The sequence below is a fragment of the Passer domesticus genome, unplaced genomic scaffold (assembly GCF_036417665.1).
Source record: "Passer domesticus isolate bPasDom1 unplaced genomic scaffold, bPasDom1.hap1 HAP1_SCAFFOLD_66, whole genome shotgun sequence".
NCBI lineage: Eukaryota > Metazoa > Chordata > Aves > Passeriformes > Passeridae > Passer > Passer domesticus.
The window spans coordinates 141,351-158,199 of NW_026990167.1; the positions used below are offsets into that span (position 1 = coordinate 141,351).

The 16,849-nt window shown below is 48.2% G+C and overlaps 2 protein-coding genes across 4 annotated transcripts in view; one reads left to right on the forward strand and one right to left on the reverse strand.

The window, feature by feature from the left end:
* Positions 1–5,423: 5,423 nt before the first annotated feature.
* On the reverse strand, positions 5,424–12,031 carry LOC135293063 (cystatin-F-like). Of its 3 annotated transcripts, none has more exons than XR_010355205.1 (5): positions 11,233–12,031; positions 10,980–11,145; positions 6,519–6,691; positions 6,183–6,274; positions 5,424–5,722 (listed from the first exon to the last, which is right to left on the reverse strand). XR_010355205.1 is itself a non-coding variant. In XM_064407074.1 (5 exons), exons 1-5 carry the CDS (start codon positions 11,284–11,286, stop codon positions 5,703–5,705), a joined length of 525 nt encoding a protein of 174 aa, XP_064263144.1. In that variant the 5' UTR covers positions 11,287–12,031; the 3' UTR covers positions 5,424–5,702. The 3 variants fall into 3 exon arrangements, 2 of the variants coding, with proteins under 2 accessions (XP_064263144.1, XP_064263145.1); XM_064407074.1 differs by having other exon boundaries at positions 6,183–6,294; XM_064407075.1 differs by having other exon boundaries at positions 5,424–6,274.
* Positions 12,032–15,030: 2,999 nt separating this feature from the next.
* The window catches only part of LOC135293040 (trichohyalin-like), a 35,765-nt gene continuing 33,946 nt past the window's right edge, over positions 15,031–16,849 (forward strand). The window contains exons 1-2 of the mRNA XM_064407047.1: positions 15,031–15,795; positions 16,589–16,626. Coding sequence (XP_064263117.1) covers positions 15,720–15,795; positions 16,589–16,626 — 114 coding nt within the window. The 5' untranslated portion in view covers positions 15,031–15,719. The remainder of the gene's footprint in view (positions 15,796–16,588; positions 16,627–16,849) is intronic.

Below are 16,849 nucleotides of genomic sequence, written 5' to 3' on the forward strand. Positions count from 1 at the left end.
AGCCAGTGCTGATCTCCAGCCAAATCCCCACAAAACCATTCTGCAGCATGTCCAAACCTGTTTGTCTCAAGCCCCTCATTTCTGCTGCTGCTGCCCTTCCCTCCTACACTTCCCCAGCAGCCTTGCAGCCCAGATGCTGCTGCTGAGCTCTCGGGATGCTCTCTGCTCTCCAGCTCCCACACATCCATCATCTCAGCCTCACTGCCATTTAGGAAGTTCAGCAGAGCTCCCTGCCCTGCTGCTCTCTGCAAGGTCTCTGCTTGCCCAACTTGCTCCAGGGCCCCCATGCCATGGCCAGGAATGGGGGAGGAGGCAGCAGGGGCAGATGCACACCCATGCTTAGTATCCCATCATTTCTGGCCCCGCTAGAGAGCCAAATCAGGACCTGTTCAAAGTTCACTGAAAGGGTCAGTTCCTGTATTCATTGGGCCCTTTCTCTGCAAGGCTGAAATCAAGTGTTCAAGCCTTTGATTGGACATTCTGTCAACCAAAGCTGTTGTTCATCTCCCTCCTCCTGCACCCCACAGCAAACCCAAAACAACTGCACGTCCTGGCCCTGCTGCAAAGGCAATTGTGTGCCTTGGATCTGGGCTGCTGTCCCAATGGCCACCTGCCATCCCTTCCCTCTGGACACAGCTTGAAGCACAGTGAGCTCTTCCTTGGTCAGCTGCTGCCCTGGGCCCACACCACAAGAAAAGTTCTCAGAGCTATGCCTACAGCACATGAACCAAAAATCTACCACACAGGACTTAGCTTGGTCTCCTTACCTTACATCCTTTTTCCTCTGAACTCAACTCCTCTTTTTTTCTTCTGTCATCATCATTGCCTGTGCCATTTGTCCCATTCTCCTTCTCTCTGCTGCATGTGGGGCTCAGAGGAAGGAGAGCTAATCCAGATGGAGGCAAAGCTTTTGTGAGTACATGCATATAGGCAGCCTCTAAATATTGCACACATCAACAGTCCAGTAACTCAGACTCTGCGTGCTCTTGGAGCTCCAGACTCCACCTCTGACCCGACCTCGAAACACTGCGGGCTGAATTTTGTTTCCTGTAGAAAAGGGCCACCGTTTGCAAGAAGGTGCATCCTCATCTTGAGACACCCAGGGTGGAAAGAAGAGCTAGCCCCTGACGATGTCCTCATTGCTGTAGAAATGAAAGAGCCTGCAGACCAGGTCATGGAGCAGGATGCCCAGGGATCAGATGGTGGCTGGCTGGCCATGGCAGCAGCCGAAGAGGATCCACTCCAGTGGGCTGCACTCCTATGGGACTCCTATGGCGTTCCTATGGGACGCAGGTGCAGCTCATCAGGCGATGCTGCTCCCGCTCCCTGCCAGCCAGCTCCCGTTCCACAGCAGCCAGCCCTTGCCCCGCCGAAAAGCAACTTGGCTGCAGCCGGCTGAAGAAGTATTTTGCAGGGGAAATACTACTGCCTCAAAATTCCCCATTTTCAATTGCAAGTCATGTGCATTTGCAATTCACACAGGTGCCCAGCATGGGCTTAGGATCCAGCAGTTATTCTTTAGGGCACTACAGCTGGATGTGCAGTTTCCTTTCTCACCGTGGGCAAGGAGGGAACTGAAGGCTTCATGAACTGCCTGAACTGTTGCCCTCCTACAATCTTCTGTAGAGAGGGCAAGCAGAAAAACAATGGAAAAAAAATGTGCTTTTCTACCAGGCGTTCCTTGTGCTGCCAGCCATTCCAGCCACAAAATGTACTAGCACAGGCTTTCCTTTGCAATAGCTGGCAGCAAAGCATTCTCCAGATTTACCAAGTAGAGCATCTGTTCCGGTCTCTTGTGGCATGAAAGCTGTTTTGAGGAGTGGGTGTAAACCCCCCCCAGTGTGTGGATGGAGAACATATTGCACTGTCTGTACATAACTGTTTTCTGCTGGGGAAGATCTTCAATATTAGAAGAAGACACTTTAATAGTGCTTTTACATTTTTAATATTTCCTAAAATCTTAATCACTGACTTTTTTGAGAGGTTTTTGAGAAATTTTTGATTTAATGTAAACCCCTTCAGTAAAACTGTCCAAGGAAAGGAACTGAGCTGGAGTACACCACAGCTGTGCATTTAAAAAATGTATTTTGTTTTGCCTTGTTAGTAGAAGAGATGTTTCTGCAGGGCACAAGTATCAAGAAGACTTTTCTGAAAGTATTTAAAAAGTTACTCCCCTGTTAACTGCCCTGTTTCTTGTCTGGAGCAAACTTCTGTACTAGAGCTGCTGGAACATAACCTGTGTGCCCCTGACACTTTTATGCAAAGGTTGGTTTCTCAGTGTGAACAGCTGATGAAAGTGATTGCAAAGCCTTTGCATAAATCTGATTCCTTTAAATTTGTGTCTGCTTTGTGCCAGTAAAAACTTTGTAGACGAGATAATGACCTCTTAAGCTTCTGGGTCTGTCTGCTCAGTGATCACAACAGGGATCTGATGATGCTGACACTTGGGCTTTCTCATCTAGCCTGCTTAAAAACAGTGCTGCAAAAGAATGAGCACAGGGGGCAGCTAATTTTTGCTAATATGCTGATTTTTTGAGGCAGGGACTGAAAAAGTTAGCAGTAAATTTTTGTAGTTAGCTATGTGTGGAAGACTTTTTCCTCACAGTCAGCAGCTGTCATGTCTCCTTATCTGTCTGCTGCCAGCTAAATCTTTGCTGGTTCCATAGAGCTGTGACTCCCCCAGCTGTCAGTGGGCTCTGAAAGTCAGTCAGGTTGTGAAACTGGGTGCATCTGCTACAGGCAGAACTCCCAGGTCCTTCGTGTAGAGCTGCTGATGTCAAGAGAATGCAAAGTGGGAAGTGTGTCAGTCAGCAATGCTTTATATTTTGGTGGCAGGCAGTTTGTTTCCTGTGCCATTTAAAAAGTGGGAGTATGAGAGGAAATATTTGCAGAGCAGAGCTTTTGAGAAAATGCAGATCTCTGTTTAAGGATCACTGGCCACTTTGAAGCTCTGGTAAAACTCAGGTTGTGATTGTCCCACAAGCTCTTAATTTCACTGCTGAGATTGTTCCTTTTATTCTTCAACATACTGGCAGAAACAAGTTTTCCTTCTCACCTCATGTTCCAAATCTTTACTAAAAATATTATTGAATTGCCATTGTAACCTGAAATAGATGTCAGAGACCCAGCAAGGTCTGCAGGGGTATGAACTCCTTGGAGTGAATGGGTGAACTGCTAACCTTGGTGTAGACTGTAGCCAAGATGCAGAGAGCAAACACGTTGCCTTTTTGACTGCTGCATATCCTTGTGATGAAGGGGTGTTTAGCTGCAGTTCTTTAGGTCAGCTTTAGAAGTGTCCTCCTCTTTAATTACCCAAATCCTTCCTGAGTGAAGTGTTCTGGGGTGATACAAAGAGCTCAGTGGACTTTAGCTCTGCTCCTTTCTCTGGTGCTGATGAAAGCTCTGTTACCATAGCTGAGAGGATGATGGGTACTACAATTCCAGTGTGTCTTTCTTCTTGTAAGCACACTGGATTCTGTGTCACAGTGAACACTTGGATGCAGCTTTGAACATAAGGCTGATTTGTCTTTCTCAGCAGGAGCTTGTCTGTTTGGAGAGAGAGGTCTAAACAGTGGTGCTGCATTTTCCTTGGGAGAGCAGCAAAGGCCTCCCAAGGTTTGTCAGCCTGCATGGCGCCAAGTTCACCTGGCTTTAACTTTTGTTGCTCTGACAAATGGAGAATTGGCTTGGCGAGGTGACTGAGATGAAGCACTGTGTGTCAGGGGCTTGGAGAGTCGCACAGGGAACACTGCTGTGTGACATGCTCACTGCCTGCATGCATCTCTGCACAGACCTGAAGTGACAGCATGCTGCCTGCTCACCCCCTTGGTGGCATGTGAGAGGCAAATGACATCTGTTCCTGAACACCAGCCTGTCCTGCTGGCTGAAGGAAGGAACAGGGATCTGCCCAGCCTGTTCTGGCCCAGTCTGTCTAGAGCTGACAGCCTGGTTGGAAGCCCTTGGCATTGTGTGAAGTGTGCAGCTGAAAGAGAAGAGGGCTTGAGACCATTCCTAACCCCTCTGAGATGCAAAGAGAAGCTGTTCCTGGGCTTCTCTTGCTCTCCTACAAACTTAGCTGTGGCTTGGCTTTCCTGCTTTGTGGACAGCCCAAGCCACCAACACTGACTTTCTTTCTCCTTGTCTTTGGCACCAGGCTGTTAGTGGTGGCTGAATGTAGCATCACGTTACATCCTCCTACATTGTAGCCCTTCTAGAGCTTTCTTTAGAGCACTGTTTTTTTGTTGGTGGTGGTGGTTTTGGGTGGGTTTGTTGTTGTTGTTGTTGTTTTTCCCAGCCAAGACACTGCTGTTCTCAAAGATAAGATTCAGCATAGCTGCCTCTCCAGCACTGGATGCTGAATTTGTGCTGCTGCTGAGCCACCTGTTCATCACAAGTGGTGTTTCTGAAGCAGAACTTGGGACTTGGGACTTGCCCAGCTCTGGGGTTACTTGGAGCAGATATTCAGCTGTACTATTAATACAATCTGTTTTAAGATCCCCAGACCTTGCCTTGGAACCAGGCCATTCACTGGCCTTTCTTGACTGAATGGTTGTTAAAAAGGCTGAAAGTGGGAGTGTTACTGCTAAGAGGAGTTACGATATTGCTGCAAAAAGGCAACAACTTTCAAGAAAAAAGGAGTATTTGTATTTAAAAAAAAGTGTTTGTGGCTTAGATCAGGGCCCTGTCCATTTAGAAGTGCTGGTCTGTGTATGACTGGTCATAGGCTCAGACTTTATGGCTGTTTTAAGTGAGCAGCTACCCAAATCCTTCCTAATAGGGACCTTACTCCACTGTAAGTAATAATTAGCCTGTGGAAGAAGAGTGAAGACTTGAAGGAATGCTAGATGCCCATCTAGAGAAGAACATCATTGTAGTGAACCTGAATATACGCTGTGGTCTGCCAGAGATTAAATGTTGTATATTAACCTGAATGGAACTATGCTGTTTAACCTCAGAATTATTATTTGGCAATATGATTAGATTTATTAGCCTTGGCGTTTGCAGTGATGCCCTTTCACAGTGTAGCTTAGCTTTTGATTAAAGTGGAAGCACTTGTTGGACTGTGTAATTTCTGGGATGTCCGTGTTTCAAGAAATCCTTATCCATACCTCTGTCTTAAAAAAAAAAATAAAACAACAGCTCTCCCTCTTGCCTTCCTGGCACGTGTGTCTGACCATTTCCCTGGCACTGGGAAATCTTAAAACTTGTGTGTGTGTGTACACCCAGGCAAACCACCCCACTGTTGTCTGCTTTGCTAGGTGTTGTATTCACATGTGCTGTGGTTTAGACTTGTTTCCATCATGGCTTTGTGAAAGTTCATCACAAAACAAGTGCAACAGAGCTTCCTGGGAGTGCTTGGAAATTCAGCCAGAGGATGGTTGGCAAATGAATGACAACACATGTTCATGTGCAGTTTAGTTTTGGAAAAACAGATACAAAACTGGATAGCAAGACATTCAGCCAAGGCAGGCCTTGTCTTTTGAGGTTCTTTCTCAAGGAAGAAAACAACCATGTGGTTTGAGAAAAAAGCTCTGTGCAGTTCTGTACAGCTGTTCCCCACTTCAGTATTGACCTCAGCAGTCCAGGCAAGGGAAAACTCATGGTGGGAGATCCTCTGTAAGTCAGGCTCTCATGGGGAAAGGTCTTGGTGACATTGGGCAACAGGGATATGCACTTTGTGTGTCCAGGGTGTTATCCAGACCTCAAAATATCATCTCAGCATCTGTGAATAAAAGGGGAATAGGTGAGAAAGTTCAGGTGTCTGCTGGTTGATCTCAGCATTGCAGGCTGTGATGGGGCAGGAGAATACAGCATCCTTTTGCCTGCCCACTTTATCCTAGGAAAAGTACTGTTTGCTAAGTAATCCTGTCTAGTGGGAAAGCCTGTGTAAAGTGTTTCCCAGCCAGGAAATCTCTTTAGCACCTACTCTATTTCTGCACACTCTCCTCAGTCACCCAGGAATATGGGCTGGGTGGATGTGTCTGGTTCAGCTCCCTGCAGACAGGAGCTGGCCCCGGATGCATGAAAGGCAATAACCTGGCCTCACCCCAGCTGGCTCTGCAGAGGAGAGGCTTGTGCACATATGGAGACATGGCAGAGCTGGTCTAAAAGGGATTCTACAGCTAGAGATGACCAAGAATCCCCTGTAGTTCCTGGGCACCCCAAATAAATTGAACACATACCTGTTGCAGGTTTTTTTCCCTCTGGAAGTGACAGCTGTCCAGGCTGGGGTGATCCCTGATTTCCACGTGAAGCATGTACTTCAGCCCTCTGACTAGAGAAAGCAGTTTCCTCCTTTAAAGTGGGGCAGGGGAAAGAGACGCCCAAACTTTGGCTAGGAATCAAGTGCTACAGCTGAGAACTGTGTGTCACCTACACAGAGTCCTCCTGTGTAGCAGTGCTATAGGGGACTTCTTTAGCAGTCCTGAGGAAGATCAGGGATTTTGTGCCTTGGATATGCCACAGGAGGGTCAGTTAGAAGATGATTTGGAGAACCATCAGGAGCCTGCTGCTCTTACCTGTACCATGGCTTTCTTTATCTGTGATTCCTTAAACAGGAAGAGGTCATTGGAGCTGTTGTTGTACCTGTAGACCCCAAAGCGAGCGGCCTTGCGGACCTCGGGGTTGTTGGTGTTCACTGGGACAGGGAAGCCAGGTCTTATGGTTGAGTGGGATGGTGTAACAAGTGTACCTGAAACAACACAAAACACCAGGGTAAAACACATCAGGGCATGAAAGGGTGGGAGCTTCAGCCCTCTGAACCAATGATAAACCCTTTTACTTGTCCAATGCATTTGTACTTCAGAAGGTCTCTACCCGCACCTGTTAAAAAGTAGTTTTTGTTTATATGCCTGAAATGGTGAAACAATCCTAGGAAACTAAGTGACATAAAGAGATGCTGCCAGAAGTGAAAGCAGAGCTCAAAATTATTTAGAAGAAGCCAGAGCATCACAAACATTATTTCAATGTCTCTGTTATAACTCCTGGTTTATGAAAGGACCAACTTTGAAACTGCTTATAAAGATAGGTCATGTAGCTCAGAGTGCAGTATAGTTTTGATAACATATCAAACACTGGCTTGAGAGTCCTGCTGCTCTTAATTTGCACATCTTATCTTACAGATACAAGTTTTTATCCCACACCACACCCTTAAACCTTTGATGGCATCTTGATGCTTTTATGTTAGAAGGATTCAGATGTTAGGAAGAAATTCTTCACTCAAAGGGTGGTAAGACATGGCACATGTTTAAATCCTGGAAGTTTTAAGTCCAGGCTAGGTGGGGCTTTGAGCAACCTGGTCCAGTGGAAACTGTCCCTGTCTGTGGCAGGGCAGTTGGAAGCAGATGGTCTTTAAGGTCCCTTCCAACCCAAATAATTCTGTGATTACCAAGGTCATGGAGTGGAGAAGCAAGGTGTGCAGGAAATGGAAATTGGGGAGTGGGGGGGGTTAACCCATGACCTTTCACATTAGAGCAGTCCATAAATCCATTTATATTTGTATAAATGTATATTTTTACTTGATTGTGTAGCTCTTTCCCCATGCACCGCTTATTTTTCAATCATTTAAAAGAAGCTCAGAGCTTACAGTTGATATCATTATTTCACCCCCTTTTACATTTCCCTTCCTCTCCATTTTCCCAATTCTGAAATCAAAGAAGAGGAAAAAATCCCCAATCCTGGAGAAGGTGCCATCCAGCCACTTCTAATGCCAAGGACTGCCGGTGCAGGAGGTGACCTGTGTGCCTGCAGGCACTGAGCCTGGGTGTGCTTGTGCACACAGAGGTTGTACTAAATCTGCTGTGAAAGTCAAGCTCATTATCACCTCTAGCTTTTTTTCCACAGACAGCTCTCTCACCCACAGCCAGCTGCACAGAGCATGGGCTATGTACTTAAGCCAGTTTGCAGGGGCAGCTTGATGATCCAAAGTCTATTAAATAACAAAACAAAACAAAACAAAACAAACAACCAAAAAAAATAAAACCACCCCAAAACAAACCAGAATTACATGCCATCATCAGCATAGAAGGTGACAAAAATTTATCTCACATGTTGCTTATGCACATCCTACTCATACTGTCACATCCTTCTCACAGGTGTTAATTGCTGCACCCACTTGTAACAGTGCTCAGGGATTTACATACACCTTGACCTGCAAAGGAGAGACTCAATTCCACATCCCTCCACAACCCACGGATGTCCAAATCCATCTCTCTTCCTGGCTGATACCCCAGCTGCCTTAATGACCCCCATATTTTCTTGCAGGTGGGAGCTGAGAGACCCAGGCCATGTGTTGGAGAGGAATGGATGTTCAGCAGGTGGCTTTCTGTCTGCTGTGGAGGTGATGAACTCTCCTGTGCCATAACTCTGATCTGTGTTGGCACTGTGGGTGTGCAGCCAGTGCTGGGCAAGTGTTGTGGTGTTTTTTCAGCCAACAGCCCAGAATCCACTTGTAGGTCCTAAGACTGTCCTCTGTGGGATGGTGTTTTCCCACTGCAGCAAGGGTGGGACTCAACAGTCACAGAAGCTTGCGACCATTCAGCCTTGCACCGAAGGTATTTCTCAGGCCAGCACGTCTTACCCAGTGCTCAGCTCATGGTAAAACTTTTCACAGGGGTTTAAGGCACTGGCATCCACAGGTGATTGAGGAGGGCCATGCAGGACCTGTCTGCAGGCAGAAATGAAGCTCCAGGCAGAGCAGGTTTGCCCACAAAGCCAGCTGTCCTCTTCCTCAGAAATGCCATGCTTTTTCCTGTGCCATCAATGCCAACCCAACAGCTACAGGGACCAGATTTTTCCTGAGCTCACCTAGCAACTGGCACACTCTGCCAGGTTTAGAGCAAGTTGCTGCCTTGGACTCTTCTTGCTGCTCCCCAGCACCTTGCTTGAAAAGCTGCTCTCACACCTGTTGGAAAGTCAGGTGTTGCAGTGGTGGGGGTGTTGACATCAGATACTGTTCTTTGTAGAAGGGGGTGGTAACCACAGCCTCTTTTAATCTTAACACAATGTCCTTTTGTGGCTTTTGACAACCCTCAACACCTCTTGAGTCATGGTGACATCTTTTATAGGCATGGAGTGAATGAGGCTGGCTGAAATCACACTGTGTGGATGGGAAGAAAACTATTACGTGCATTATTCAAACCAAGAGTCAGAGTCCAAGAGCCCTTCCTGACTCCAGTGCCTGGGAGATCTAGCAGTGTCACACATGGCCAGGCCTCCGAAGTGTATTACCTGGAGAGGTGAGCAAGCTGGACAGGTGTTGTAGACAGGCAGACTCAATAGCCCATGTGTTGTAAGCAGGGGATAGGTTATGGGTTACATTTTCCCCCCAGTTTTCACCAAGGGGTTCTGGGCATTTTACCTTGGTCACCAGTTGCAACTTGGTGTTGAAAATTACTCATACCAGAGCAAAGTGGGTATAAAATCTACTGAACCCTTGTGGGAGATCTTTATCCCACCATTTTCCTCTAGGGACTCAGATTCCTTAAGGCTAGGATTTGGTTTTCTTTGTGTGCTTTCATTCCTGTTCAAGGTGGTCACTGCATGGCAAACACACAGCTCTGAAATCACTTTTAGTCTTTGGAATAGTTTGCAATACTCTGTTTCCAAACCCCAGAGACTCTTCTGGTGTGAGGTACCTGTAATTCTGATTTTCTCTCTGCAGCCTTTTCATCCCTGGCTTGAGTGCCATTTTCTAAAAATTAGACTTTGTGTAAGGTGATGGCCCCATTCCAGGCACAAGGCAGACTTGGCTCAGAGGGTCAAATAGCACTGCAGGGCTCTAGGCATACCAGCATTCCTGAAACAGCCAGGCTGTGTGGGAGCAGAGGCACAGCACAACTTGGCCAGGCACCTACAATACCCAGAGGCCATGACTGTGTGATCTCACAGTCTGAGCAGACAACTCTTGCTGCTCTAGTGAGAGATGCTTAGGACCAGAGCAATCATATTCAGAGCCCATCCTTGCTCCTGGATTTGGAAATGTGAAGAGAGAAAAGTCAGCCCTCCTCCTGCTCCTTCTGTTGGGCAATAGACTTAGACCCTTTTGTTGCTCAAAATTAACTGGCAACCATCTGTTATAAAGCAAACAGTGGCTGTTTTTGCAGATATAAGTTGAATGTTGTATTAAGAGGCTCTCTCTTGTGCCTTCCTCCTTGAGGATTGCTTTGGGGACCTTGTTCCTGCAGTATGAGAGAGCAATCCTGTGGCTGCTCCCTCCCTGGCTGCAGTGAAACAAATAAGCAGATTGCAATGTGTTGATTTTTTTTTTTTCCACCAGATGCTTCGAAAACCTGCTCCCCATTTCTCCCTCCTTTAAAAACTTCCTCCCCCTAGCAAGGCTAGGGCTTTATCTTTACATTTAAGATGCGGCAGAGTTCCTGCATGCCTCTGCAGCCCCCAAAGGAAACCACAGCAGAAACAAAAAGCTACTGGCTAACAAAACACCATCCCTAAGTTCTTTCTGTATATGTGAACTAAAGTAATGCTGAAATATATTCAGTAGTACTGGACCAACACCTTCAGAGAAAAACACTCATGTCTGCAGCTCCCATTCTAAAGACTTAAGGCCAGCTGCAGTCAATAGAGTTCCCTTGCTCAGCAAAGAAAGAAATGAAACAGGTTAATGCTTCATTAAAAGTCAGCTAATCTGCACTCAAGTGTCCATCTGTACTTAGCAGTCAGATTGTTACGCGCAGCCTTTAGATTTAATAATCAAGGTCATGCAGAGTTTAAACACTGACAAATGAGTTAAAACCATAAATTGACTTTAAAACCCCTAAATGATATCCCAGGATAGCATGGTTCACTACCCAAGGAGAAAGTCTTTTGAGCAGTTGGGTTTTCAGCTGCAGCCTGAGCCCTGCAGTGCTGAGCCAGCATGGGCAGCACTTGGAGAAAGGCTGTTATTCACCAGAGCCCTACGTAGCAGCACTCACAGAACGTAAACCACAAGGAAAACAGCAATTATTTTGCATTCTTACCACCTGAAGTCCTGGTGAAGCTCCAGAGTGCCAAAGAGCAAAGTGCAGTGAAGCTGCAGGCGAAGTTCGCTGCCATCTCCACCACTCCAGAGGAGGAGCCCGACAGCCAGAGGAGCAACTGCCCTGCTTCCTGCCGGAGAACTGCTTCTGTGACTGCTCTTACTGGCTGGTGGGGAAGCGAAAAAACACCCTAAAACCCCCTGAATCATCACAGCTCTGATGCAGTCTTTGCTTCCTGCTGATGACCACATACCTCAAGGCCCAGCCACAAAGCTGTGGCTTGGTGACAGCAGCACCAGTCTTGCATGAGGCAGGGACTTTTGCTTTGTGATCCTCAAGGGCAGAAGCGTGGACAGATACATGTGATACAGCACTGGAAAGGGGTGTGGGGGTGAGCAGAGTTACAGTCATGTGCTTTAAGGATCATGGGGAAACTTCATACCTAAGAAACAGGCAATCAGCCCTGGGGCTGTGGCTCTTGGCTTGCATTTGTGCATCTGTGTGGACACCTGACAGAGATGATGGGCCCAGGGTCTTGCCTCCCCTCATGAGGAGATGTGGGGTTTGGGTGAGGGAGACAGGGAACTTTTAGGGGTACCTACCCAAGGGGGCTGTGTGGAACAAAACCAGTAGGGAAAACATTTTGGGTTTGGTGGTAGAGCATCACACCCTCCATTTATAAAAGGTGTTATGACAAAAGGAAAGGGCAGCATTAGAGGGGATGAGTTTTTTTCTAGGTGATATCTAGAAAGAAGAGAAACAGGGGGAGAGGAGTATTTTGTCTCTCTGTGGCTTGAACCTTCACAAGTTCTGCAGACAATATTGCTGCATTGAAACAGACAGGGTAAAATCCTGGATACATTATTCTGGAATAAAAAGAGCCAAAGCCTCTTAGCTCAAGACAACATCTTGGGATTTGAAGAAACCTTTGTAAAAATCTTTGTGCTTTGTAACATCAGCTGAGCCTGCCCCCAGCCTGGCTGATGGGACCCTGTCAGCAAAGGAAGTGCAGGAAGCCTGGAGAGGAGGCAGCGGTGCTTGAGGAGGCTCTGTGCCCTGCCAGCTCAGCACAGGACTGGCAATCCAACCACCTGACTGCTGCACTCCATGGGAGCATTCCCTTCCTGGCCAGGCTGCGCTGAAGCTGTGCTGTGCCCGGCGCTGTGCATTGCCCTGGCGCTGTGCGTGCCGCACGGACAGTCCCGTTTGTGGCTCCGCACTGCCCGAGGCTCTCCCCCCTCACACAGGGGCCCCGCCCCGCCCCGGGCGCCCCCTGGCGGCTGCCCGGCCCCGCCCGCCCCGCGCAGGCGCGCTCCCTGCCCATGGCGCCGCCCAGCGGCAGCCGCCCCTCCCTGCAGGCCCGGGCCGGGATCGGGCCCTGCTGCTCGTCCTGTCCCTCGGCTCCCTTCTTTCCAGAGAGAGGAAGGCTCCAAAGGAAGCGTTTGCCAGCTGTGGCCCTCTGCTTTACTCTGTGGGGCCGAAAGTCTCCCCTGAAGGTGGCCCTGGTGCGTCCATGAGTGCTGGTGCAGGAAAAGGCCCCTTCCTTCTGCCGCCAGCTGTCATCAGTGGCTCAAAAGCAGCGCCCAGCTCTGGAAGGAGAAACAGCCCGTGGCACAGTGGTGCCATCCCTGCCCAGACGGGGCTTTCTGCCACAGCAGCAGCAGCAGCAGGGCTTGCCTTGGCTTCACCTGGAAAGCCAGAAGCCTGTGTAAGTCAGCAGGTTGCCAGGCTGAATCAGCTCCTGGTGGGGGTGAATCCTGCTAGCTCTGACCATTTCCAAAAGGTTATAAAGGCAGCAGTACAGACATACATGCAGAGCAACCAGCGTTGCATAAATGTGTAAAACTGTGTGGGTTTTGTGGCATTCTTAGGGCTGTCATGCTGACAGTGCCTCCTGCACAGCTTGTGTGCCATGCCATTGCTGGGCCAGCCTTGTCCCCAAGCTGTCACCCCCAGCCTCGTTCTCTGGCTGCTGTTGCATCTCAAAGCACAGTTGCCCAATTGCTGAGTTGCAGCTCTCAGGCTGGAGCACCAACCCGTGCTGTTGCATGTGAACCAATGGTCTGTGTCCACTTCATTGTGCTGGCAGAAGCCACTTTTGCTGAGACACAGGACAGAGAAAGTAGAGGAAAAAATCAGTTGGAAACTCTTGTATGGAAAATCAAGGTGACTCTGATAATGTGGAGAGGGAGAGAGGGTGATGCATCTGACTCCACCTTATCAGAAGGCTAAATAATTACTTTCTTATACCATACTATATACATTGCATCTAAACTGAATCTGCCACACACTCACCCTTGCTCACAGCTGCACAGAACTGCATCCACTCTGATTCTCTCGTGTCTGTCTCATGGCAGTCCTGACACACACATTCTTCTGGCCCTGATAGGCCAAGGGAACAAAACATCCTCACTTTGGGTAACAAACTCCATATTGCATTCTACTTTGGCACAACAGAGTCATAAGAATTGTGTTTTCTCTTTCTCTGATGTTCAGAAAATATGAAACCCAGAAATATTCCTGGGAAGATTTGTGCCTTGCTTTTCTCTGTGAAGAGAATGTGGCAACACTCTTGGGCTGGGGGCAGGCTGCTGGAGCTTCCTGTTGCTTTCCTTTGAGGAAACAGCAGTGTTTTGTGAATGGTGGGTAGAAAACGGTATGCCTGGCTCTGGGGACTGTTTTGTAAGCAGTGCATGTTTGAAACTATTCCCTGATCTCTAACCTGGAGGAAATTAGGGTCACCCAGCAACATCTAAAAGCTTCAGGATTATGACACCAGTAAGGCACAAATGTGGGGTGTGCAGATCCACAGACATTCCTCATCTAATCAGACATTTCTTGAGAATTATCATGACTTTCCATGTGACATGCAGAGGTAATTTGCATCAGGACAATATGCAGCCTCCCAGCTGTCACCTGTGGTGTCTGACCAGCTGCTCTCTCCACTCCACTTGCTGGGCTCATGCCAGAGGTGGTCCTGGGGCTGGGAAACACCTGGACTTGTGCAGAGCCCTTCCAAAATGCTGCCATGGCTGCAAGAGCAGGCAAACAGCAAAAGCCCAGATCTTTCTCCATTCTTTTAGTTTTTAACTGAGACCTGGTAGTTTTTCCAGGCACTTTCTGTTTGTGCTCAGGAAGGTATTTTTAGGAGGGAGAAAAAAACCTGTTTTCAAGGGCAGAGGAGAGGAGGGGGAAGGAAGCTTCTGAACTTTGGAAAGCTTGTGGTTGCTCTGTTTTCCTGAGCCTGCCTTGCTAAGGTGTGCCCACCAGCTGAGCTATTTGGTCTCTGCCTTATAACTCCCTTTTAGGTGGGACTTGCCCATTTTAGTGGTTTTCCTCGCCCCACCAGCTTCTACATTGTCCCACATTGGGATTTAAGGTTCTTTTCCTTCTTTCTGTGTGTCCATTGGAGTCAGATCCCTGTGACTGCCAGATGCATCCTGCAGGGAAGCTGCCAGAAGTGAGGCACAGGTCCCAAAGGCTTCTTTGAGGTGCTGTAATTGTGCAGCAGCAGTGTGCTGTGTGTGCAGCAGGTTGGTTACTTGGTTTTTTCTCCCCACTTAGGTGTCATTGTTCCTTCAGCAAGCCCTACAGTTTGCTGGTTGATGTTAGCCATGCAGCAAATGGGTGGGAATGACAGGCATTCCAGTTGAGGGAACTCTCCAGGATATTAGCAGTGCACAATTTCATCCACAGCACTTAATCAAGTGTTCTTGGTTTTTGGAGAAGCACTGCTGGGCAAAAGGGCACATTGCCTTTGGTTTCCTCACATGCTGGCTCTTCTGAGTGTTCAGCTTGGCGTACAGGGTGAATGGGCTTGGTGCCTGTTCTGTGTTACTCTGGGATCCTTTGAGCTGTGGGTTATGGACTGCAAGGGAGTTTTGTGCTGCTTTGGGGCAGAGGAGAACTTTCTGGGCTTTTCTATTGTGTTAGCTGTAGGGAAGGTTTGGTTGCCATGCATGAACTCACAGAGCAAGCCAGAGCGGCTGCTATTGTGATGTCAGCAGAGGGCTGCCACGTCACAGCGTTGTCAGCAGGAGGTTTTCCTGGTGCCCGCAAGGCCTCAGCATCCAGAGCAGCTCTTGGCGTGCTCCTTGCAGGAGGATCACCTCGTCTGAGTTGTTCTCAGATTACGGCCGGTGTCCTTTTGTTTCTCTATTTTCTTGCACAGTCCTTGGACTGGTGCAAGTGTCCTGTTTTTCACCTTTTAACTTGCACAGTCTCAGGACTTGTGCAAGTGTCCTGTTTTTCCCCTCTTTACTTGCACAGTCTCAGGACTTGTGCAAGTGTCCTGTTTTACCCCTTTTTTACTTGCACAGTCTCAGGACTTGTGCAAGTGTCCTGTTTTTCCCCTTTTTACTTGCACAGTCTCAGGACTTGTGCAAGTGTCCTGTTTTTCCCCTTTTTACTTGCACAGTCTCAGGACTTGTGCAAGTGTCCTGTTTTTCCCCTTTTTACTTGCACAGTCTCAGGACTTGTGCAAGTGTCCTGTTTTACCCCTTTTTTACTTGCACAGTCTCAGGACTTGTGCAAGTGTCCTGTTTTTCCCCTTTTTACTTGCACAGTCTCAGAACTCGTGCAAGTATCCTGTTTTTCCCCTTTTTACTTGCACAGTCTCAGAACTCGTGCAAGTATCCTGTTTTTCCCCTTTTTACTTGCACAGTCCCAGGACTTGTGCAAGTAGGTTTTTTTTCCATTGTTGTTTCCTGGCCTACGGACTCAAGCAGCCCTGCTCAAAGGATGGAGCGAGTCCGTAGAGCAGTCAGCAGCACCTTTTCATTGGCGGCTTCTCGGAAAGCTTTTCTTCGTTTGGCTGGTAAATAGAAGTTGTTTTTCCCCTTGGGGCAGCACGTTGGAACAAAAATGGCATAAAGATGCCATATGTTTGGTAAAGCTCCTGTCAAGAGCTTCCGCTGGAGACGGGGGTGTCTCTTGCCCAGCAGGGTGTAGGAACCTCCAAAATGCAGACTGGGAGAGCCTTGCAGGCATCCTCCTAAAAACTATGCAGGTCTCTCCAGAACTGAGGAAAAGCATCTTTTGATTGCATTCCATCCTTCAAGGATGTGCCTGTGTAACTGGACCCCCTCTGTGTGCTCCAAGAGCCATTGGCTCTGCGCTGAAGGGCAAACTGCCGAGCACTTGGTGTGTGCTCCTGAAGCCCAGAGCTGGGCCTGTGCTGTGTCCCAACAGAACTGCAAGTGCTGAGAGGGGTTTGGTGGAAGGTTTTGTAGGGAATTGTTTACAGCAACTGTGTGGTACATGCTGCATGCAATTTACAAAACAAAAAAGCAAGTCCAGGAAAGAGAGGAGAAAAAAGCTGCTTTAGCTGTAGTGTAGACAATGAGCTCCAATGTAGGCACTGCCTGCTAAGGAACAATTTGCATCTTCACGGCCAAGTTTCTAGTTCTTTGGTGGCAAAGCTGAGCAAAAGGTAGACACAGCCTAGGGTATTGGCCTGCAGTCTTGCTTGCTGTGTTAAAGAAGTGTTGCTCCTGGAGGGATGTTGTGAAAGGAGAATGCTCTCTGCTTGGGTGGGCTTGTTCTGTGGGATTCCTCCGCACAAACAGTTTTCTAACAGCACCTGGTTCATTTTTCCTTGCCCCCGGCAGCTCGCCTCAGAGGTGGAAGGAGTCAAGCGCGCGCTTCGGTGAGTGGGACGGGCACCCTTGACATTCCTGGTGTCTGAGGAGTGTGGAGAAAGCTGTGGGCTTGGCCTGTTGCAGTAGAGTGCCAGCCTGGCAGTCTGAAAGAAAGTCCACATCAGCATCTGCATGAACACTACCAGAAGGATTCCATCCCTTTCCTCCTTTTCCACTGAAGAGGTTTTAACTAATGGAAGTCAAGCTTTGCAGGCAGGAGGCTGCATGCTG